The sequence below is a fragment of the Tamandua tetradactyla genome, chromosome 10 (assembly GCF_023851605.1).
Source record: "Tamandua tetradactyla isolate mTamTet1 chromosome 10, mTamTet1.pri, whole genome shotgun sequence".
NCBI lineage: Eukaryota > Metazoa > Chordata > Mammalia > Pilosa > Myrmecophagidae > Tamandua > Tamandua tetradactyla.
In genome coordinates, this window is record NC_135336.1 from 84,921,823 (window position 1) to 84,946,856 (window position 25,034).

Sequence of the window (25,034 nt, forward strand, 5' to 3'; positions counted from 1 at the left end):
TTGCAAATTCCTACAGTTCTGTAACACTTGTTGGGTCTCTTTAAAATCATTATTTTCATGTACATATTGTGTGCCAAGAGGCAGATGGTGGGCCACAGTTCTTTCTGGTGTTCGCTGCATTCTAACTTGATCTTTGTGCCTGGCCTCCATAGGTCCTAGTCATGGAAAAGCAGAAAAAAACATGCTGCTATTGACATAAATGCCTTCAGCCAGATGGTTTCATGATCCCTGAGAACAATAACCCTGTAGCAACAGCATCACATAGGTTACCCATTCATTTAGGTTCTGTGCATCTAAAAATTCCTGAAGGTCCACTGCAGCTGTTTAAGTACCTATAAATTGGAAAACTGTGGTATTTCTATTTCTTTGACATCGATTATAAGAACGCCTGGGCATCTGACACTCCTGGACTTAACTTGAGATTGTTCTTAAGAAAAAACAAGTTTTTGGTAGGCATTTGAAGCTTTGGTGATAAGCATTGTATGAACAATTAAAGGAAACCCTTTAAGAATTTAAGAGTATGCCAACAGCACTGTGTGTGGGTCTGTATGTAAAGAGATTCACAAAGAAGCAAGATTCTGGGGAAAATGAGAAGGGGTGGGGGAGAAGGGAACATGGGGAGTGGAGAAAAGGTGAGATTTTAGGACTATATCATTAAATAGTTTGGTAAATTCATTAATTTTCCAGAAGGATACATTGTTTGGGTAAAATGGATGGCTCTCCCCAACGCAGGCTGATAAAATCTCCTCTGTGTTTCAGGTTCTTTGTGTTAAGAGCTTTTCATGAAGTCTCACTTATGCTCACACCTTGTCTTGGAGGTTATCAACCTTGTTTTTTAGATTAGGAAACAGCCAGAGAGGCTAAGTAAGCTGGCCACCACTGCACAGCAGAGCTGGAATTCAAACTCAGATCTGTTATCATTCAGGAGTGTTGGGCAGAGGTACCCCATGGGATACTGAGAAACGTGGAGGTGTTCTGAATTGTCACTTTGGAGGAATGGAGTACTGACATTACATGTGGTGCATGGGGCACTCTCACACAACTAAAACATTGTCTTGTATCCAACACAAGTTTCTAACTCATGTTACTCATACTGAGTTCAGAACCTAGCTAAATTATTTTATATAAACACAAAACATTTTTATACAATTTTTAATGTAACCTGGATTTTCCTTCTAGGAACATGACACGGGATAAATAAAGGGAAGATTGATTCATTGAGAGTTTTACCATAAATATAAAGAGTTCCCTACCATTTTGGAAATCAGGTCCCTGATGTTGCTCCTAGTTACAGAACCTGAATTGCTGAAAACAGCCCTTTTCATCTGTCTGCATTTGAATTTGTCACATCCACACAGGGTGAACATCTGACTATATCACTGATTCCATTATACATTGGGCCTGGGCACTTAATATGTTGAAATGCCCATTTTAAATTATATACATTATATTGATTTGCTCCCCCCTCCCGGCTTGGTCAATTTAATTTAAAAATTCTTAAGGAGGTTTTTCCAAATGTGTTACAAAAAATGGATATTGGGTCTGACAGCATTGAGAACCACAATTCAAGACTTTGAAGTCTTAAGTGATATTGCATCCCAGTATTTTTATGCAAGATTTTGCTGCTGCTTATTATTTGATCTTTATTTAATCAGCTATTTTGGTGAAGCCTCGACAACTCAACAACATTATGTTGGCATCGTGATCAAGGACCCATGGTACAAATTAAGGTTTCTGCCCAGCTGAGTATCTTGGCAATAACCAAGAGCCTTGAGAAGGGGAGATTATCTTCAAGGGCTGATGCTGCAATATGTGGTGTGGGGAAGTTCAACGCAACAGCCACATGCCACACCCACAGCCTGCTTCTGAGGATAGACATTTGGTGCACTCCTGTGGCTCTCTCTAGGCTGTTTTGCTTTTGTCCTGTCAAAAACTGATCACTTTGGGGATTAACTACTATTGTTAATCCAGTCTTCCTTGGTTTATTAAAAAAGGAGGAAAAAATAATTAATAGCTTTTACTGATACTTCTTAACTAGGGCTGAAATTGTATTATTTTTATTTGATTTGGGTAGCGGGTAAGGTGCAGGAGCCCAGGTAAATAGTAGGTATCCTGGGTTTCAGAAAGCTGCCTTGGTGAAATAGTTCTTTCAATATTTCTCCTTAAAAGGAACAATCAGTATTCTTTTTTCTCGAAACAAAATGAATCATTTTGGCTTCTAGTTAAAAAAGTTAATATAAGCAGAATGCTCAGTAGAATACACATAATTTTTAGTGGAGACTGAATATATGCATATGAATACTTACATACTCGAGATGAAATACAGGGAGCATATAAAGGCAGATTTATTTATTTAACTGTTGGTATTATTTATACTACCAATGTGGTAAATCCAATGTTAAACTTCTCTTGTTCAAGAGCCCAAGGAAATATGCAGTTTGATATTACACATAAAGCAGTTAAGCTATCAACATATAAGAAAATAAAGGGGGGATCTGAAATTTCTTCTAAGGTTATACATAATGTTTTGCTGTCCTATATTGTGTTATGTGGCACCAAGCTCACTGTACCTCACCATAGTCACTAAATTTGTTGAACTGGTTTCCAAAGGAGTTATTATTGACAAGGGCCTTGAATATATGTTATCTTTCTTAGATCTATCTGTATAGCATGTTTTTCTAAAAAATTTACAATATTTAAGGGAAATACCAAGTATTACAACCATATACTGTAATTTCTTTAAATGAATTTCATAATTACCTTGCTTTTTGTTCATAAATCTTTTCCAGAAGCTATAAACTATAAATTATATGCTGTAATTCCATAAACTCTAAATAAATGATTATTTCTAAGTTCTAATTACTTGAAAGTGTGTGTGTATGTGTGTGCTTATAAAAAGGATTTAGGAAAGCTTTGAAGTGTATTTTGTCCTCCTTTTCCAAACTCAACAACTAATGAAAAATGTTAAATTGGAGCATTTTAACATGTAGAACTTGCACACTTGGAAAGCCAAGTGAAAACGTCTTCAATTATGAGAAACTGATAGAAAATTCTTACAACTTACAATTACAGAATCACACTGTAGATAAATAAATTTTCAGTGGTAGAGGTAACATTAAAAGAGAACAATCCAGATATCTAAAATTTTTCATGAAAATTAAACAATAAAGACAAACCAAACTTTTACTTATTTGTATTCTACCAAAGAAGGTGTGTTTGTTACCCTTTTCCTCAATTAGACAACCCAACATCCTAAAGGAAAAGGGGAAATTCCAGTTGTGTATTCAATTTACATAAATGAAATTGAGCATTTTTCTCAAAAACTTATTATAAACTGAGTTTTTATTTCAGACTGAACGATGAGGACTTAGCTGGCCACCTATAAAAGATGACAATACAACCTATGAAGTAAGTCACCCAGCTGTTTCTAATTAAATGTCTTTGACACATTTTCCTCTATATAACATTTCCATAAATTGTAAAGACAATTATTTTTGGATCAAAAATAACACTGCTGTTCAAATTTGATGGTATTGCTATAAAGTACTGTTTTTCAAATTAAGGAAAAAAATTTGAGGTGATTACTCACATTATGAAAGTAGTCTATATAAAGATTTTCTGCAATTCCTTAAAAAAAAAAGCTTATCTAGTATACTTAAATTGTAGTATCTGATTTGGATTTATTCTGAAGAAAGCACTGATTACATTTGATGAGGTATCTTACAAATATGAAGTCAGCATCAAAGTTTTCTATTTGTAGAAGGAAATCTTGGGAAAATCCTACTATGTTCTTGAAAAACATGTCACTAAGTATCTAGAAATCAAAGTTCTCGTGTTTGTAATGTTATATTTCTAAAAATTCTGTGGCATTTTTAAAAATCAAAAAACTACAATGCTTTCTCCTAAACAGATATTATTTGAAAGTTTCTAAGAAACTTCTATGAAAGAGAATATAATACTCATTACACAAATTTTTTGTTAAGAGATAAAGCCTATTTCTTTGAACTATCATAGGAAATACATTTGGAGCAATGTGCTTCTTTTCTTGATAGCTGCCTTTTTGTGTGTGTGTGTGATCAAAGTATGAAACATTTTATTAAGGGACAACATACAGAGATGTATTTTAGTACCAGAAATATTAAGAGATCTGAAACACAATTGGTTATTTTTAAACAAGGTAGAAGATTAATTTTAGCATATCCCTAGATACCAGATGTCCTCCAAGCTGAATTTCTGGAGGAAGAGTCAAGATCTTCCAATTATACTGTTTCCTTGCTGAGAGAAAGATCCTAAGGTAAAACCCTCTATTCCAACATTATTCTAGGGGTACACAGAGGCTAGAAGGCTGATGGAAGGATAAAATAGAAGGCCTTTCCATGCTTGTTGACAGCTACCTTTAATTTGACTTTCTAAATATAAAAATGTTTAAATCTTATTCAATATTATATTTTATTTAGAAGTGGTCTCTAGCTTTGCTTTTGATATTAAATCGCATCTGAAATTTAATGTAAGAATAGATAGCCAAAGAAGACATTTTGGTGCCTTTCAAATCTCCATTTATGCAGATCTCATCAAAACTTTCCTCTCCTTGCTTGGTGAACTGTGATTTCCATAATTTCATCACCATCCTGAAAGAATCATTAGTATATCCTGTTTCCTTGAAGGTGGGCATTCTGAGCCTCTGTCTTATAAGTAAAAGTTGAATTGCTTGTACTCTAGAAACAACAAAATACCACTCAATGAGAAAATATTTTTTAATATTTTAAAATGTGTATCAAAAGCCATCATTCAAGAATATTAAAGAGATAGCACATATTCCCACTCACTCAAATCTACCTACCTACTACCTATCTAGATGTAGATTTAGATAGATAAAGCACATATTTATATACCAAATGCTCTTTTTCCCTGCAGGGCTCTTACCTTCATTTTCTGTATTGGCAGGAACAGAGTCCACCCCCACAAAAGGATGCCAGGGCTGGAGATCATCTAGGCTGAACTCTCCATTAGCAGGAAGAAGTTCCACAGTGGTTTTCGTTTCAGTCAAAGATGGCATGAGAGCATCATTTCCATAACTGATTCTTGGTTCGCTGATCATGTTGGCCAAGACATCATCAGAGTAGTTTTGTTCTTTCTGAAGCAGTTCATCTAAACAAACAAACAAAAAACCATCTCTTTGGTAACTAACAAGTACAAAAATCACAGCAGTACCACCTACCATTTACTGTCTGCCAGACACTGCTTAACTGCTTAATATGCATGATCTCATATTTTAGATCATGACTTGGGTATCAACTGTCATCTCCATTTCACAGATATGAAAACTGAGGTACACCTTTTTGTTCGTTTGTTTTACTTTTACCAAGGCACACATACCAAGTGGCAATGGGATTTGAACCCAGGGAGAATGGCTCCAGTGGAGAAAGAACTTCAAGGACACACAATAAGATTCTCCCAGTACACACAGGACCACAGAGGAATAAGTGCTGTGCTCTGGAGTGGTGTCTGAGGCCAAAGGCCACATCCAGCAAATCCTTCAATCTTTCCTTGAACAAGCACAAGATACACACACCCGCCAGGCAGCCTGCGCCATGTTTTATTTATTTTTTCATTTTTGAAGAGTTCTCACTGTTTTGCCTTGAAGAAATCTGCCTTCCCCAAGCGCTCACCTGGCACTGCAAGATCTATATTCTGAGGCACCAAAATGACTACCCCTTTGCTTTCCAGATGCTGCCTTGTAGGCATGAAGCTCTGCACAGCCTCTCTTCTTTGGGCTAAATATTAAATATACCTGGCTCCTAACATTTCTCATGTGGCCCGATAACTGAAATCTTGCCTTTCTCACTGTTGCTTTTTTCTTTCCAAAAAATGGTAATCGGTATTCTTTAAATTAAAAGCTGACTATATCAAATCAACGTTATGGAACATAATCTATTTAGCAAAGTTCTTGTAGTCTAGTAAAAAAATTTCCAAACCATAAATTTTATAATCAAAATGCATTTTTGATTAGGGGTTCAGCGGGTAGCTTAGAAAATAACCCTGTATTAAATGTAATTATTGCTTTCAAACATGACCCTGGGGTCCACAAGGTTTGTAAAGCTTCTATTATGTGGTCGAGAATTGATTAGGTTTTTCTAGGTGTTCTCCTTTTAATCAGGGACCCAAGGATGGCATACGTGCTATTAACAATAATATTTGATTAAGAGGAATATTTCATTTCCCAATCACGTGTATTAAGAGTTTACTGAATTACATATTTCAACCCAATCACAGGTTAGTATTACTGCTGTAGAAAATGAGGAAAGTAAGATGAGGTTTAAAATCTGACATATAAATTTTTACTATCATCCTTCAACTTTTCTTTTAAATTAACAAAAAACAGCATCTGAAAAATTAAAATTCTGATCAAACAGATCCATTAAAACAACTTAATAGAATAGCATTAAAAGAGGAGATTAGGGCAGGCCGCAGTGGTTCAGCAGGCAGAATTCTTGCCTGCCATGGTGGGGACCCAGGTTCAATTGCCGGTCCCTGCCCATGTGAAAAAAGACCAAAAAACCCCCCCAGAAGATTAATATTCTTCTACGGAGTCAGTTTTATTGCAGGATATTATTTTAGATGATGGAATCTCAGGCAAATTTGTCCTTCTGAAGTCTAATCTGAATTAGATATCTGAGTGCTGTGGCACTGGTTATGACCTTTACCATACAGATAAACGGTCTCTATTAGATTTGTTTCAACCTTTTCATGTCTCATAGAGTCACAGGTAAATGGCTAATAACTTTTTGTTGGCACTGTCCAAAGCATCAGTCAGGAATCAGTCAAACATATGCACGCTTCTCTCCATCAGGACTGACTGGGCTGTTGACCTTGGCCAGTCAATGTCGAAGAGCTTCTTCACGGCCTATTTGATCTGATGCTTGTTGCCATGACATCCACAATGAAGACAAGTGTGTTGTCTTCTTCTTCCATCTTCTTCTTCACGGTTGACTCAGTGATCAGGGGGAACTAGGTGAAGGCACAGTGGTTAAGTTTCTTTCTCCTGGAGGTGCTCTTCCAAGGATATTGGGCTGTCTTTGGAGACACACTGGTTTGGGCCATCAGAAGGTGGGTGATATGCAATCTTTTTTTGTGTGTGTGGCTGTGGATCCCCTTCAGTACTACTTTCTTGGCTTTTTCTTTTTTTTTCTTTTTGGTATGGGCAGGCACTGGGAATCAAACCCGGGTCTCTGGCATGGCAGGCGAGAATTCTGCCACCGAGCCACCATCATACTGCCTTACCTTCTTGGCTTTTAAAGCCTTTGCTTTGGCTTTGGTTTTGGGAGGAGCAGGGGCTTCCTCAGCTTTTGGCACCATCTTTCTACAAAGCTCAATAACACTTGCTCCTTTTTCCTCATCTCTTTGTCCTTTATCATTTTTTTCCTCTAGTGTCTCTTTACATCTTTCTATATAATTTTCCCAATAGGGGGTGACACTATATGGTATCTCTTTTCCTGGGATGTACCTCTCCCATTTCTGCTTATTAAATTATATGCCAGTTCAAAAGCCATTTTGCCTATGACTCTCCTCTCACCTTTATGAAGCAGGTTTGATTATCCCTATGGGTTAGGAAATGAGGCTAGAAAAAAATGTACTAAATTTTTCAAGATCACATGGCCAGTAAATTCAAGCCCCACGTTGTATAACACCAAACTCCACATATTTACCACATATTAAGCTTTGCACAGAATTAGAAGAGGTGGCTCATTCTTTGTCTCATCATAGGTTTGCTCATTATAGAGTAAATGTAGAAACCACATAATTTAATTTAGTTCTAATGTCTTCAGTAATGTCTTCCTCACAATATAAAGCTTACTTGAGTTGCAAGCTGACTTAAACCACTACTAGCTCCCTAGAAATAGTTATCACTTTCTTCTCCCAAATAGCTATTTCCCAGACACAGCTGAAAGGGGATTCTATACCCATCTCGACTCTTATCAGAGTGGGGAATTGTGACAGGTGGCTGGCTATACTTCATGGAATATCCAGGGCATTCCAGGTTAAAAGGTAAAGAGAGACACCTCTTTTTCTTTTCCTTATGGTGTCGGCAGAAAATTTCCTCCATATGGCTGCTGGAATGTTAATTCCCATGGTGGTTTGGCTGGTTTCTTATATTCATTTTCAGAAAATGAAGGTGAGAGCATGAAACTTTCAAGAAAAGTTGCATCTTTTGCAGAGAGAAAAGGACTTAGGCTTTTTCTTAAAACAGCAAAAATCCATGTTCCAATCTCAAGTTACATAGGAGATTTAGAAATAACCTAGTTATGTGATTTGGAACAATAAGGTCAGAGTGTGGTTTTAGGGAAAAAAGAGGAATAATGGATTACCATTAGCCAGAGTAAGAGCTCATCATCATTAAGAGCTCAAGATTTTACCAACAGCTTATCACAACAGTTATTAGGCAATTCTGCCTGTGACAAAAATCCAGAGCCACGTATGATGACTTCATTGCTAATGCCGATGGGGTCTTTATCGTTGACTCCCATGGTGAAACTAGTCATATAGACAGGATACTTGTACTGCACTGGTGGCCCTGATGATCCTTTTATCTGAATTAATTTAATATTTTATTGCAACGTTTTGCTGACATGTATTGGAGATTTCCAAAGCTTTTAAGCATCAACATTTCCCAATGGCCCTATCAAACCAAAAGAACAAGCTCATTTCCCCCCAAGACTTTTTCTGAAGGTTATTTGTTATTGACCATTACCTTTGGAGTCAAGTATCTTCTTCTATTATATCTAGGCACTTAAGCCTTAGAGGTAAAAGTGAAAATATTTAACTGAGGACAGAAACAATAATGTTTAACATGATTTAAGCAATATTGGAGATTATTCAATTTCAAACATTAAACATATATCCAACCCCATTTTCTTGCACCTTTAAAAACTGCCTTGAGGATGTATATTAAAGTAAATCAGAGAATTAAAAAAAAAAAACACCACTTGGCTATCATGGAAAATATTTAGAAGAAAGCACTATCAAAAGATAACCAAAAAGTGATACCAACATTGTTGTTATCGGACACGTAGATTCGGGCAAGTCCACCACAACTGGCCATCTGATCTACAAATGTGGTGGAATTGACAAAAGAACCATTGAAAAATTTGAAAAGGAGGCTGCTGAGATGGGAACGGGGTCCTTCAAGTATGCCTGGGTCTTGGATAAACTAAAAGCTGAACGTGAGCGTGGTATCACCATTGATATCTCCCTGTGGAAGTTTGAGACCAGCAAGTACTATGTGACCATCACTGATGCCCCAGGACACAGAGACTTTATTAAAAACATGATTACAGGCACATTGCAGGCTGACTGTGCTGTCCTGATTGTTGCTGCTGATGTTGGTGAATTTGAAGCTGGTATACCTAAGAACGGGCAGACACGAGAGCATGCCCTTCTGGCTTACACTCTGGGTGTGCAACAACTAATAGTTGGTGTTAGCAAAATGGATTCCACTGAACCACCTTACAGTCAGAAGAGATACGAGGAAATTGTTAAAGAAGTCAGCACCTACATTAAGAAAATTGGCTACAACCCTGACGCAGTAGCATTTGTGCCAATTTCTGGTTAGAATGGTGAGAACATGCTGGAGCCAAGTGCTAATATGCCTTGGTTCAAGGGATGGAAAGTCACCCGTAAGGATGGCAATGCCAGTGGAACCACGTTGCTTGAAGCTCTGGACTGCATCCTGCCACCCACTCGTCCAACTGACAAGCCCTTGCATCTGCCTCTTCAGGATGTCTACAAAATTGGTGGTATTGGTACTGTGCCTGTGGGCCCAGTGGAGGCTGGGTTCTTAAAGCAGGCATGGTGGTCACCTTTGCTCCAGTAAACGTTACAACTGAAGTCAAGTCTGTTGAAATGCACCATGAAGCTTTGAGTGAAGCTCTTCCTGGGGACAATGTGGGCTTCAATGTCAAGAATGTGTCTGTAAAAGATGCTCGTCGTGGCAATGTGGCTGGTGACAGCAAAAATGACCCACCAATGGAAGCAACTGGCTTCACTGCTCAGGTGATTATCCTGAACCATCCAGGACAAATCCGTGCTGGCTATGCACCTGTGCTGGATGGTCACACAGCTCATATTGCTTGCAAGTTTGCCGAGCTGAAGGAGAAGATTGATTGCCGTTCTGGCAAGAAGTTGGAAGATGGTCCCAAATTCCTCAAGTCTGGTGAGGCTGCCACATCGTTGATATGGTTCCTGGCAAGCCCATGTGTGTTGAGAGTTTCTCTGACTATCCTCCTCTGGGTCATTTCGCTGTTTGTGAGATGAGACAGACAGTTGCTGTGGGTGTGATCAAGGCAGTGGACAAGAAGGCTGCTGGGGCTGGCAAGGTCACCAAGTCTGCCCAGAAAGCTCAGAGAGCTAAATGAATATCACCCATAACACCTGCCACCCCAGTCTTACTCAGTGGTGGAAGAACGGTCTGAGAACTGTTTGTCTCAATTGGCCATTTAAGTTTAATAGTAAAAGACTGGTTAATGATAACAATGCATCCTAAAACCTTCAGAAGGAAAGGAATGTTTTGTGGACCATTTGTTATCGTGTGGCAGTTTTAAGTTATTAGTTTTTAAAATCAGTACTTTTTAAATGGAAACAACGACCAAAAATCTGTCACAGAATTTTGAGACCCATTAAAACAAAGTTTAATGAGAAACCTGTGTCTTCTTTTGAAAGATCAGCCTGGAATTGCTTAGGCAAAAGACTTAACCTATTCTTGGTATTCCATCTGCGGAAATTTGATGGTTCAGGGTAAAGTTTTGTTAGGACAAAAATTTAAGGTTTTTTTTTTTTTTCTCCACCTCTAAGGGGGAGGGATCAGGATGTGACTTAAGATGTTTTAAGCATTTACTAAAATGCAGTGGTTTGTTGGTTGCAGCCTTGGTTAGTATGGAAAAGCAGAGGGTAATTTGTAATGTTTATAAGCTTCCTTAGGCCAACTTCTGCAATAAAGACCGTGTGTTGGATATAGAAGAAAATAAAAAAAAAGCTAACCAAAAAGTGGTATCGAATGGTAGCATATATTTTTCTGGAGTTGAAGAAACAGAATTCCATGGTACTTCATTTTGAGAGAAATTGTGTCATAAAAAGATTGCTGAATGGCAAACAGATATAATCTAGATAATTATGTTATTATAAAACTTAACCATATTTTAGACATTTTAGTTTTCTCAAGAAAATTAAAGGTTTATAGTTATTAAGTCAAGTTTACATGTAATTTAACTGAACCCTCTCTTCCATATGTGAAACATATTTGGGGTAGGAAGAGAAATTTCCTTCATATAAAGGAAGTACAATCTCAGTCTTTCCACTGTAAAACTCAGCTGTTAAAGGTCTGGTTTGGAAGACTTGTGAGAACGTGAGAGCTCCTAGGCTGGCTGGTTTTTCTTCTTTCTAGGATCTAACCTGCACTGCTTTGCATTATTTTTTTCCTATTTTCTGATTCTTCTTCTGGTTTTAGTGGGAAAATCTATGCTTATCTGTGGCCTCCCATCAAAATGGAAATTTCCTTTCAACCTTGTCTAACAAGGGATTCTCAGATGACCAAGTCTTATCTTTTAAATAAATATTTACTTATACATCTGTCTGTAAGGACTGAGGATTATACCCCTATACAATGTGCACTCCCCCTTGCCCCACCCCTCACCCCACGGCTGCACTAGTAATATTATATAAAAGATGTAATTTTTTCCCTACCAAGAAGTGCCACTATAAATCAGCTGCCAACACTCTAGGCATTTTGCCCACTCTGGGACTGTGAGATCAGATTTAATTTTCTAGCCACAGTTCTGCGTATCTGATTCATGGCTCCATGGCTCAGCAGATAAACACCATGTTGTTTATTATACTTAACATCACCATGGCCTTACTTCATCCATATAATCATCAGTGGAGGTTGGACTACATAGTATCTGCAGTTTCTTCAGTTTAAATCCTGTGATCCATAGCCTTGCTACCTGCGCATCTCCTGGGAGCTTGTGAGAGATGCAGAATCTCAGGCTCACCCTAGACCTGGAAAATGAGACTATATAGATTAATGATCCTCAGGTAAGGCTCTGTTCTTTACTACTCTGCCCACTGCCATAATCGTGCTTGATCACAGGTAAATTTATTCAAAGGCATCCCTACACAATGGCCTCAGTTACTCCCTTCATAAAAGAAAACAAACCTGAAAATAAAAAGGTATGAAGGATGGGCATGGACAATGACTAATATTGCCAGAGGAAACTTCACTCCATGATATCTTTAAGTCATGTACTTAGAATCTAATACATCTTTGCCTTGGATCTTTCATTCACTGTAACATTTCTTAAATGGAAAGCCAAAGGGCAGGAAACACCCAATATGAATTTCCCTCCTCATGGAACCATCTGTCAGGCAATCACATACCAGCTGGAGCAAGAAAAGTGTTCAGGAGGAAAGAGGTGAGTGTTGTTCAAACTCATAAAATGAATGTACCTACAAGGATAGAGGGTATCATGGGACATACCTTACCACTATAGTCTTGCAGGAAAAATGTAGCTACCCCCTACCAAAGAAGTTTTTAACAGATCAGCTCTAGCTGTTAAGCATGGACTTACTCCTACATTTCAAAGGATCAGAAGTTGTTGGGAATGCTGATGTAGGGAAAAAACATATGTGGTCTTCAATTAATTACTGTGCATGGATGGGATGTTTTGATTAGTTTATGCCTCATGACCACACTGTGATGGAACTGTGTCATGCTCTCAAGCCTTGATAGCATGATATCAAATGTACTAATAACATCTTTCATTTCTGTGTCCTTCATATCAATTGGCTTATTTGATATCCACAAAAACCCCTATAGGTGAATCATAGACCCCAAATATAGTATTGTAATTTGGCACCCCTCCCAGGAAGTATATTTACAGCTAGCAAGTGACAGAAATGGGATCTGCACCCAAGCATGCTGATTTCCAGTGCAACCGTCTCACCATTTCATGAAAAATTCCATTTTATGGAGGAAATGGCTTTTTAAACCTTAGAAGTATTAACACATCTATTATTGCAGGCATCCTGTCTTGCATACATGATTACTGATGGATGTGGAAGTTAATGAAATCAATCATACAGGTCTTTTCCCCACCATCTGAAGACGTTAAAGCCTTAGTCCATAATTACAGCGCTTCTTGATGGTGGAGCAGAGCTGAAAGCAAGGTTGTCTGATTCCCACATCCATAAATATGTGATGCTGCCTCCTCTTGTGAGGCCATACCTGCCATTTCCCTTTTGATGGCCTATCCTCAATAGCAGCTGATCCCTCTAATAATCTACCTCCCAGTTCTTTCCATTTTCACTTTCTCTGGAAGACTGGCACAGACATGTTAACTACATGAACTGCCATTAGGTTTAACTGACATCAAGTCAAAATTGAAACTAATTTAGACTCTTTTTAAGATTACAAACTGTTTAAACCCTAGAGCAGCATGCTGATTCTATATATTCAACTGTTCCAATTATCCCTTCATAGTCCCAACCTAGTGATGAGATATCGCAAGGCTGAGAGTGCAATGGCCCTGTAGGCCACAGCTGTTTTCCAATGTGGGAAGAAATTTATGTCACAAAGTAATGCTGCTCCACAAATCTAATTTTTAACTTTGACCTGCAGAAAATCAGGCTTCCCATTTCATTTTTAGCCACACTATCAATCCTGGAAATCTCTCAAAATCAAAATTCAAACTCCATATCTAAATCTGGGTTTATTTTTCTTTAGTAATCTCTTGGCTACAGATTTTAAATGGGCCATACTTTATCCACCTAAGGCAAGAAAACTGTCTCTGGAGGGGACACGAATAAGGCTGCACATCACCTGTGAATATTCCTTATTACAAGTGATATTTTCCTGAGTGTTACTTGTCTGGTTTATGACTGAGGGCATGGAAGAAGTACCTTTGAAATTAAGGCAAATTTCCTTTTGGTTTTCAAACAATGGAGATAAAACAACCTTGATCTACCAATGGCATCAGTATCAAAGCAAGTAAAAATCAGCCAGGCTTGGGCAGGCCACGGTGGCTCAGCAAGCAGAGTTCTCGCCTGCCATGCCAGAGCCCCGGGTTTGATTCTCGGTGCCAGATCATGCAAACAAGCAAACAAACAAAAATCAGTCAGGCTCTGCTCTCTGGCATCTAAAAACAGATAAAAGGGACTTTCTTTCTTCATATTTACTTGTGGAACTTGTGCCAATGTCCTCATCTCATCCCAACTATATTAGGTATCTTGGTCCTATCTGGGCAGCCAGCAACTAAGACTTATTCCTTCACATTTTAGTGGAAAATCCTGCAATCTTAGAAGACCTGTTAAGAGATGTATTCTTTTATGACTGATTTAAGGATTTTCAAGGTAATTCTGATTATATGAAAATATCTCTGTAAACCAGTCTTTAACAACCTGCAGCCTAAACTGTGACTTCACTGTGATCCACATATATATAAAATTAGCCAGTTGGTACTGTCTTGTTACAGAATCATGTAAATTCAATGCAGAAAAAAAAGTGAAACATGTAAGTCACTTACAATTCCACTAGAGATAACTGAGTAAAGCTTTACTTTTTTCTAATGTCTTATCCTTTACAAAATTAATTATTTCATCTCTTCCTTATTATTTTACATCTGACTTTTATGACTCAGTCAATGAGAACAAATTTGGAGAAGTTACCGAGGCATGCTGAGGGCTCTGGGGGATGAGAATTCTTTGGTTTAAGGACACAGAGCTGGAATATCATGAGGATGACTTTAATTTCATTCTACAGTACTTATTTTCAATTTTCTGGTAGGTTATCTGCATAATTGGTACATTTTGTCTGTTTTATTCTAAGTAAGTTCTTATGTGTTGAGTAAATTGGAAAAATGAAAATTGAGGTTTGTTATATCTGGAAAGGCTAATGATTTTAGCGAGTACAAGAAAGTAAAATGAGGATTACTTTTTAAATATTCAAGTGAGAGCTATACTATTCTTGCATACCTTAATATAAAGACAAAGTCATTCTGATGACTGTACGCAATCTGAGCTCATACTCTCCTGTAGGTTTTACTGGTGGTGTCAGGATGTTATGGGGTCAAACCACAACATCTTCTTCTCTTTTTGAGGTCTGAACCACTACGACAGAGGAGGTAGAGTATAAAACATCACTTTTATTTCTTGGCAAAGGCCAGGTCCTTAGTTCATATGATGCTTTTTTTGTTTTGTTTTGTTTTGGTGAATGAACCTTACAGGTCTGCCACTGGCAGCTCTACAGGCTGAGGGCAACTCACTGAGTGGAGCCCCCATAAATGTGTCCTATCCAAACTGTACAGCGCTAAGCAGTGGGCCTGTTTGACCAGCACCCTCTTCCAAATTCATGAGAGAAGTCTCTCTTATCCAGGTAAGAGAAAATCTGGAGGTGGATCAAAGGAAATCAACTGAACAGAAAACAATGCACTCTCTAAATAGAAGTTATTCTCTGCCATACTGTCAAGAAAGTACATTTTAATTGATTCATATTTTATAAACGCTTAATTGATGGAATTTTTATGAAGTAAAATACTGGCTAGGAAGGCTAATATTTAACTCATGGCAGAAAGGGAAGACTTTCAATATCCATACATAGTTAAACTTCACTTAAAGAACCTAAAGGATTTATGCTGATAATTATTAGGGCAACAGGCAAATAAGACTAAGTTCAACATATATGTATGATCACAATGGAATGTGGCTGACCTCCAGTTCCTACAGCAGCACATCTCTGTATATATGATAGATTATTTGAAATGTTCTTTATGCAGATAAAAAATTTAAAAACTAAACCCTCCATACTGCATACTGGCCTATTTGTGTTTTCTTTAAAACTCAACGCTTGTTCTCTGGTAAACACATCTAGCTACAGCTATGGTCTTTCCTCTCCTACATTAGCTTACTTATGAATTCACTGAACAATATATAGGGAAACCAAGCTAGGCAGTAGAAACTGCTTTGCATTTCGGTCTTGGAGATGGATGGAAAGTGTCCATCTTCAGGAAAGTATTAACAATGCAGATAGATGGAATGGGAGAAGCTGAAAGAATTCACAATAACACAATCTCGAACTAGGGAAATAAAACCACTTTATCAGACAATGGTGTGAAATGTGTATGCTATTATTGATGGAAGCTCTGCTTTAAGTTTCCTGATGTTCTTCCTGGTGACTGAACCATAAATCCTGGTGCTAGATGGTTTGTTCCATTCAATTTGCTGGAAAATTATACCAAATGTCTCCTATGGATATATGGCTTAGAGGCCTCAAATGGAAAATCCCACCCCTGTCTCTCCAAACTGTTCCTGATTGTCTTCACTTGCAGTCTCAGCACCAGACCACACTCAAGAATTCTAGTAATTAACGCACCTCCAAACTTAGAGCCCTCTACACTAACTGCACAGTTCTTCCCACCACCCCTTTATTTTTAGTATGACTTAAGCAATCTGTACATGAATTTAAGCTTCAATGCAAATTAAAAATGATTCACATTACAGTTCATTTATACATGTCTTTTCGACTTCTACGTGTGATAAACATTAATTAACCCTAGCTAATTAAAACAGCCACGGTTTACAAATTTACTCATTAATCACACTCCAGCAAATGCAAAACATTTAAAACTTTTCAAAATTTACAATAAATATGGAATTCACTTTTTTTTTTTAAGGAGAGGTCATAAATTCAAGACATGGAGTCCACTGCTAATTTGAGAGTGTTTTAGAAAGAAAGTTGGGCAATATTTCAGATTCTTAGAGGAGTCAAGGGAAAGAAAAAATAAAACTGCCCATGTTAACTGAAAAGTAACAGCTGATATGATAAACTTCTCAGGGCTAAAATAAACATAACTGGAGTAGAATGCAGCTTCTTATTGAGCCCTATACTCAGAGTTGAAATTACATAAAATGGGGAAAATAAGGAACTCTATAATCTTTCTAATAGCCTAATCTAGCCCCAGTCACACAAAGATGTTTTCCCTCCTAACAGCAAAACATGTGGCAGTGGGAACGAAATGATTTCTCATTACTCCTCTCTGCTTCTGTCTTCCATCATCCTTCAAGAGAGAATACTATTCCCCTTTTGACTTTCTTGACTTTTAATGGCTGCAAATACCTATCCTGCTAAGACCTTGGGAATTTTGGATCCCAGTGAAGGATCCCAAGGAAGTGAAAGGGACTTTGCTTCAAACAGCTTATAAACACAGAGGTTGTGTCACTTCCTAAGTAGCCAGCAGCTGAGCTTTCCCTGGCATACTGTGTGGCAAACGGGTGGCAGGTTTGGTTGGCAGTTTATGAATTCCAGGGTGATGAAAACACAACCTTCTCTAATGCCTGACTGGGTTTACTGTTATGTACCTATGTTTGACAACTAAATTTAGTAAAGTTGAGACAGCTGGAGTGAATCCATACATTTAGCATTTCTGTTTCAAGTTGGGGTTCACATTTGAGAAGCTGGCTCCCAGTAACGACTTCTCAAATCTTTTCAAGTCCTTTCTACAATTATTCTGCTATGGAAACTGGCTGGCAACTGGATTAGAATATTTTACCACATGAATGATCAACAGCAACATCTAGCTTATGTGTGATCCTGTGGCTCAGGATATTGGATTTGTTGTGATAAACTTGGTCATACTAGCTAGTCTGTTCTCACCTTTTATATTGCAAAGGCTGGGCTTTGAGCACTCGGAGTCAATCAAGGGTGAAGATACACTTAAAAGTAATAGCTAAAGATAGAAAAGGTGTCCAAAGGGACACCGGGGATGTGCAAGGAATTTCTTTCTTGTACTGAACCATTCGTGGAAATGACAAGGCAGTGAACTTTTTCAGATGTGATTCAGTTCAGAGTTTAAAAGCACACTGGATCTTTGGGGCTTTCCATTTTACTTTCTAGGACCATTCTGCCATGAAAATTCTGTGCTCCTCTGCTACCTTCTTTCATTACAGGTGGATGGAATAAAATCCCAACGATGATTTTCCCCGTGTGTCTGGGACATTTACAATTATGTGGTCTATTTGCTGGATTTATGGTTTGAGGGTACAAAGGAAGAAGTAACATGTGATTGTTATCCCAGGTCACAACATACGATATTTAAAGAGGCAAAGAAGTATAATTGTTCTCCCGTCTAACTCTCAAAATATGTATACTATTTTGCTTAATAGAATGAGTTGCCTTTCAGGTTTGGTATGTGAAGCTGGTGACAACACGCTTTTTTTCTGGTCAGTTTTCTGGTCAATTTCCTAAGAAGAAACATGCTTCTTGAGCTAACATCAGGCTCTCTGACAAGCCTCAAAGACTAGCTTTTATAGTTTGTCATTTACAATGCTAAAGCTTTCCAGACTTTATTTTTTAATTTTCTCTTGCATCTGTATTAAAATTATATTACTTTGGACTTGAAGAGAACCTTAATGGATAATTTCTTCAAATAAAATGTGAGGATTAATAATGGCATGTGACAATGTTAAAGAGGGAGGAAAGGCTCCAAAATAAATAGAGTAGATTTATAATTTATAAGAACAAATAAAAGATTAAATGTGGAAAAATGTTATCAAAGATTGCATTTCATGATTTTAAGCCTGACCTACTCTTGTACTGTATATCTCATTAGATACAGTTAACCAAAGTTAATAAGTAGTTTATGTTATTACCTCTTCATAGGTAATAAGAAATCTTAACTTGGATGAATAAAAGATAGCCGTCAATTCTATCAGACATAAAGAAACTCTCAATGCACTGAAATTTCAAGGTTAGTAACACTTCTCTCTAATATTTTATAAACATTACACATTGGAAATAATCACCAAAAGAAATATACAAAGCTAATTCACCTGGACATACTAATTTTCAAAGATAACATCTGCCATTCTTCCATGTTCAGAACCAATATAAATATAATCTAAAAACTTCACATTTTTGCTATTGTGTATAGCAGTTTTTAAAACTCTAATTGCTTAAACCTGGGGAGATAAGGAAAAAGCAGATTTCTTTAGGTCTAAAGTAGGGCAACCTGTATTTTTAACCAATAATTCTCCAAATTATTGGGCCCCATCTACATTAAGGAACTTCAAGGATTACAAATTTTAATGGAGAATTTCAGAAGAAATAAATTTTCTCCTGAGAGACCTGTGGACGAATTCTCAGGTGCCTTTCAAATCCAAGGATTCTCTCATAGCAACCAAATAAAATATACTGGCAAATGCCAGATACACTTCTTTGTATGTTGCCTGATGGCAAAAAAGTACAAAAATCACTTAGAGAGTGAAGAAAGCTCAAGATACAATTGGTGTTGCCAGCTTATCTTACTGGCATCTCTATCAGTGGTTTCAAGAATTGGAAACCCGGATTAATAAGGCTTTATATAAAATGCTAGGACACTGACTGGACACAGATTTCCAGTGCGGTCCCAATCCTGCTCTAGTACGCTTCTTTATCTTTCATGGAGAGCCCAGTTCGTCTTTTCACACCCCAGGTATACGAAGACTTGCTTTGATTACTGAAGGGCCTTGACCATTTTTATTAGCACATTCATAATCTCTGTCTTTGATCAAGTCACTTAATCATCCAGCATCTGAAAATGGAGAGGGTTTGACTCCACCTTTACCTTCTGCATGGTCAGGTTCATGTGTCAACTTGGCCAGGCGGTGGTACCTGTTTCTCTGTTGGGCAAGTGCTGGCCTGTCTTTTGCTGTGAGGACATTTCATAGAATTAAATCATGATCACGTCTGCTACATCCATAGCTGACTCCATTTGTAATCAGCCAAGGGGAGTATCTTCTTTAATGGGGGATGCTTAATCTAATCACTGGAAGCCTTTTAAGGAGAATTCAGAAAGAGACAGGTTCTCTTCCTGCTTCAGTTGGTGAGCCTCTCCTGTGGAGTTCATTCAGACCCTCCATCAGAATCCTCAGCTTCACAGCCTGCCCTACAGATTTTGGACTCTATGTTCCCAAGGTTTCGTGAGACACTTTTATAAATTTTGTTTCCGAATATTTCCTGTTGATTCTGTTTCTCTACAGAACCCTAACTAATACACCTTCCATTGAAGAGGTCTTGGCATCACAGAAGCTGCAGGTCGAATTTCAATATGGGAAGAGAACCATCTCGACTTCACATCAAAGAAATTTAGAAAACCAAGCCTCTCTTACATTTTCATACAACATTTGACTTAGTATGGATGCCATGTTAATAAAAGACAGGTTAGTTAGGCCTATAATTATCTTTTCTTTTGATTACTGTTAGGTTATGCACAGACAGTCTTAATTTCTTTTCTTATACCTGAATAAGGAACTTGTGGTATAAGAAAGGCTTCTGCCTCAAGACGTACAGAAAGTACTCAAAGGTTGGGAGTTGGTTTTCTGCCCACAGAAGAGCAAAGGAAATGAAAGAGAGACATAAACTATCCATTCTACATACATTTTAGCTGGGCCTAAATGCTAGTTTAAAAACAACTGCCCTACTTCGCACCCCCTACTTAAGTTACTTTTCTTGGAACAGCTTATTTTTTCAGTTTTCCTCATGATAACTAGCATTGCAAATAGCAGCTTGTGAACTGTTCAAGATGATTCTTAGCAGACAAGTAAGAAGCTATTCCTGCTATGGTTAATATGTTTAAAACAATTAAATTTGGTTGGTTTGTTCCAAGAGTTCTCAGTATTTAAAAAAATATATGCCCAGGAACTTCTGGAATTTGCTTTAACTGACATCAACTACCCTAATGAATCAGAGGAGGGGATCAGAATAGTCTATTAGGGGGTATGTCATTTCCTTTTACCAGAATTACATGGAAATTGAGAGCTCTAGAATATAAAATCTTGCAAAAAGATAGAGGCTCCAAATACTCTTGTCAATTATTTAAAATGATGGCTTTAACCATTTCCATCTAAAAATTTCTTGAAGTTTTGGATTTCCAGCCAACATTACCGATTTCACTTTCCCTATACCATTAAGGACACGGGCCCCAAACTCTGAGAAATATGAAAGATAAATAGGAGATACATAAAACAGGAAAAATATAAAATAAAAAGAAGTATCAAAAGAGAAAGCAGAATCTGGTCTGCATTGTGTTTTTTTTCTTCATAGTTATTTCAAAGGTTAACAATGTTTATTATAAAAAATGTTTAACTGAGTACATTAAATGACAAGCAGAGGGCCCATGTCCCCGGAATGCTAGTATATCTGTAGAAATACAGTGACAAATTGGACAAGATTGCACATTTTGATTTATTAGGTAGCGCCAAATAGTCTCATAAAAGGTTATGGTACCACACCAATGCAAGGTTTTAATAATAGGTGGTATGTGGGAATCCTGTATTTTATGCAGGATTGTAAATAGACAAATTCTCAAATAAATAATAATTCTCTAATAAAGAAAAAAAAAAGGTTATGGTCATATACTGCAGCATATAAAAATTCCTTTCCCCTGCCCTTGCCACGGCAGGGTGTGATGCATTTAAAAAAATACTGATCTAATAATTAATATGGCAATTTCAATCTGTATTATCAAAATCAAATGCATTCTCAATCATCAATCTATATGACCTACTTACCACTCACGCTTTTCTGTGAATTGGAGCTGTTGTATTTTATATATTAATTAAACATACTAAATCATTTGGGTCTTTACCATAAACACTATTGTGGCACATAATTTTTATCACGTGGGTATAGTTAAATCCAAGTGGCTTACTGGGATGCTAGAACAGACTCTGATCTTTTTATTAACTTTTCCTAAGTTTCATCATTCTCAAAGTTTAGCCTGCATCAGTCGTCGGGAGAGCTTGTTAAAACACAGATTCCTAAGTCCCACCCCAGTGTTGCTGACCCAGGAGGTCAGTGGTGGGGCCTGACAACACACATTCCTAGGTGATGCTAAGGCTGCTTGTCCCTCTAACGACCAGACTTTAAGAACAAATGCTCAAAATTAAGAATTCCTTGGGGACAGGTATATGCAACACCTAACTGACACCTCAAAATTGGTTTCAGGAGATACAAATATACATGAGAATTGAGTTATACACGCAAAGAGTTTAAAATTAATGGACAATAGTTGGCATGCACACATCAAAGCAGCTCTGCACACATGCAATATATACAATCAGATAGATATAAAACAGTTTGGTAATCAAAGAGTTAAAGTGTGAGGCAGACAATGAGAGCGGACATTTTGAAAGCTGCACAGGATATCAACAGCCTAAGATTGGGAATGGGCATCATAGGCAAATGAATAAATGCATCCAGGAATGTAGATATAAGATCAGTGTGGCTGGAAAATCAGGTACATGAAGGAATACCTCTCTGCTTTGCCTGGTCAAAGTTATTCTAAGAATCAAATGGGATTAAAAAGGAAAATGTGAAGTCTGTCATCAAAAATGAGGATAAGACATTAATAATAATTAAATACTGTTACTAAAATGATTCAAGGGTTTGTGATATTGTGTTGAAATGAATGTATTTTGTATATGGAAGGATTTAGTACATTGCATGCCGGACAGATGATCATTGTTAGATGAAAAAAATATGTCTGTTATTGTTTTCTATTTAGAAATTAAGTATGGTTTAAAGTGATGTGTACAGCTGCCATGGTAACAAGGGATGGACACTGTAGTAGTTAGGTTCAGGTGTCAACTTGGCCAGATGATGGTGCCCAATTGTTCTCTTGCTGTGGACTTAAATCATCACCACGTGAAATTCATCTACGACCAATTACATCTGTGGGCTAAGGGGGGTGCCTTTCACAATTAGTAAGACTTCAAAGGAGGAGTCAAAAGAGAGGAGCTCAGACCCAGATATTTGGAGATGCAGAAAGGACAAGTCTCAGAGAAGGCCACTGGAACACAGACGGTAGGAGAGAAGGCCAGCAGGCATCACCATGTGCCTTCCCATGCATCAGAGAAACTCAGAGGAGAGCTAGCTGCCTTTTCGCCAAGGATTGTAAATTTGTAATGAAATATAACCCCTTATTAAAAGCCAAAAAAAGAATCAAATGGGATTAAAAGAAGAATGCAAAGTCTGTCATCAAAATGAGAGTACCAAATAATAGTAAAATATGCACAAAATCTTTCATTAGATTCTTTTTCTTTACTCTTCTATTTTCATTTCTAAATACATTTGAATGTCAACAAATTAACAGTGTTCACAACCAAGAAAAGGAATCACTTTTCTAGTTCAGAAGATGATGCAGTGAAAGGCTACAGTCACTAACATTCACAGAGCAAAACTTTTCTATCTGATCCCCCATAAATGATCGAGACTTGGCTGAGGATTAGGACCTTGTGCTTTCAGAGAAATTTTTGCTTTTCTGCCATAGAAAAGTCTACAGACGGTAATTACATTGTTGAAGACTATTTCTCATCATGTTATGTGTTCATATATGATTTCTAAGCAAATATGGAACATGAGTATAACACAAAAATCCCACCTAATTCAACTAGTATTTTAGATTGTCCTTAAAGAACATAACATTGGCTTAAGTATACAAAGATGTTGAATCCTTAAGCTTGGGAAGCATCTTATTATTGAATCAAATGCAAATGAACAGGGACCTTTATTGCACCTATAATATTTTGAATGAAAAGCTGCTTAAGCCAAATTCAAAAACCCAGTTTTGTTTTATTGGTAGCAGCAGTATGTTAGAACAAATATCACTGGATCCAGTGACATTGAAAGTACATTTGGTTTTTAGTCTTAATAACCAGATACATGCTATTGGGCACACAAGAACAGATATGAACAGGCAGAAGAAAGGATCAGTGAGCTATCAGAGCATCTGTGCTGGTTTGAAAGGATTATGAACCATAGAAAAGCCATGTTTTAATTTTGACCCATCTCATGGAGGAAGCCCTTTCTTTTAATCCCTATTCAGTATTCCAGGTTGGAAACTTGATAAGATTATCTACAGAGATGTGACACGCCCAATAATGGGTATTAAACTTTGACTAGAAGGAGACGTGACTCCACCCATTCCAGTGGGTCTTGATTAGTTTACTGGAATTTTTTAAGAAGGAACCATTTTGGAAAATGCTTTAGAGCCACAAAAACCATGAGAGCCCATGCAGTCAAAGACCTTTGGAGATGAAGAAGGAAAACACCTTCTGGGGAGCTTCATGAAACAATAAGCCAGGAGAGAAAGCAAGCAGACTTCGTCATGTGCCCTTTCCAGCTGAGAGAGAAAACTTGAGCATCATCAGCCTTCTTGAACCAAGGTATCTTTCCTTGGATGCCTAAGATTGGACATTTCTAAAGCCTTGCTTTAGTTTGGACATTTTAACAGTCTTAGAACTGTAAACCTGCAAAACTTATTAAATTCCACTTTTTAAAAGCCGTGCCATTTCTGTTGCATTGCATTCTGGCAGCTTGCAAATTAGAATAGCATCCAAATTTGAACAGACAAAAGAACAGAGGGGAAAAGAATAGGAGAAATTAGAGCAGGGTCTCTAGTTGTTTTTCTGAGACATAAGTGAGTGCAGCCTCTCCCTAACCAGCCATCTTAGATCCTCCCTGAACATATCTTTTGTGAGGGACATTATTAAACTGCCAACACTTTGGATTAAGGGAATTGAGAGAGAGAGAGAGAGAGAGAGAGAGAGGCTACAGTCATCAGGGTGTGGGATATTAATAGATTCTGAGAGAAGGCAAAGATCTCAGTTTTCACCTGGTTCAGCCATATTATGCCATAGACTCAGAGAAATTACGTATCATCCCCAAAGCAGTGAAAAGAATCAAATACCTAGGAATTAACTTAACCAAGGATGGAAAGGACATGTATCCAGAAAACTGCAAAGCACTGCTAAAAGAAGACCTAAATAAATGAAGGACATTGTGAGTTAATGGACTGGAAGACTAAACTTTGTTAAGATGTCAATTCTACCCAGATTGATTTATAGGTTCAATGCAATTCCAATAAAAATTCCAACAGCGTACTTTGCAGAATTGGGAAAGACAACTATTGAATTTATTTGGAAGGATAAAGAGCCCAAAATATCCAAAAACA

At 37.5% G+C, this 25,034-nt stretch overlaps 1 protein-coding gene and 1 pseudogene across 6 annotated transcripts in view; one reads left to right on the top strand and one right to left on the bottom strand.

Moving 5' to 3' along the window:
• Window positions 1–25,034, bottom strand: part of APP (amyloid beta precursor protein) — a 290,703-nt gene that overhangs the window by 21,968 nt on the left and 243,701 nt on the right. For all 6 annotated transcript variants that reach the window (XM_077118781.1, XM_077118780.1, XM_077118779.1 and 3 more), the window contains one exon: window positions 4,924–5,148. In XM_077118781.1, coding sequence (XP_076974896.1) covers window positions 4,924–5,148 — 225 coding nt within the window. The remainder of the gene's footprint in view (window positions 1–4,923; window positions 5,149–25,034) is intronic.
• On the top strand, window positions 6,070–10,427 carry LOC143648866 (elongation factor 1-alpha 1 pseudogene; annotated as a pseudogene).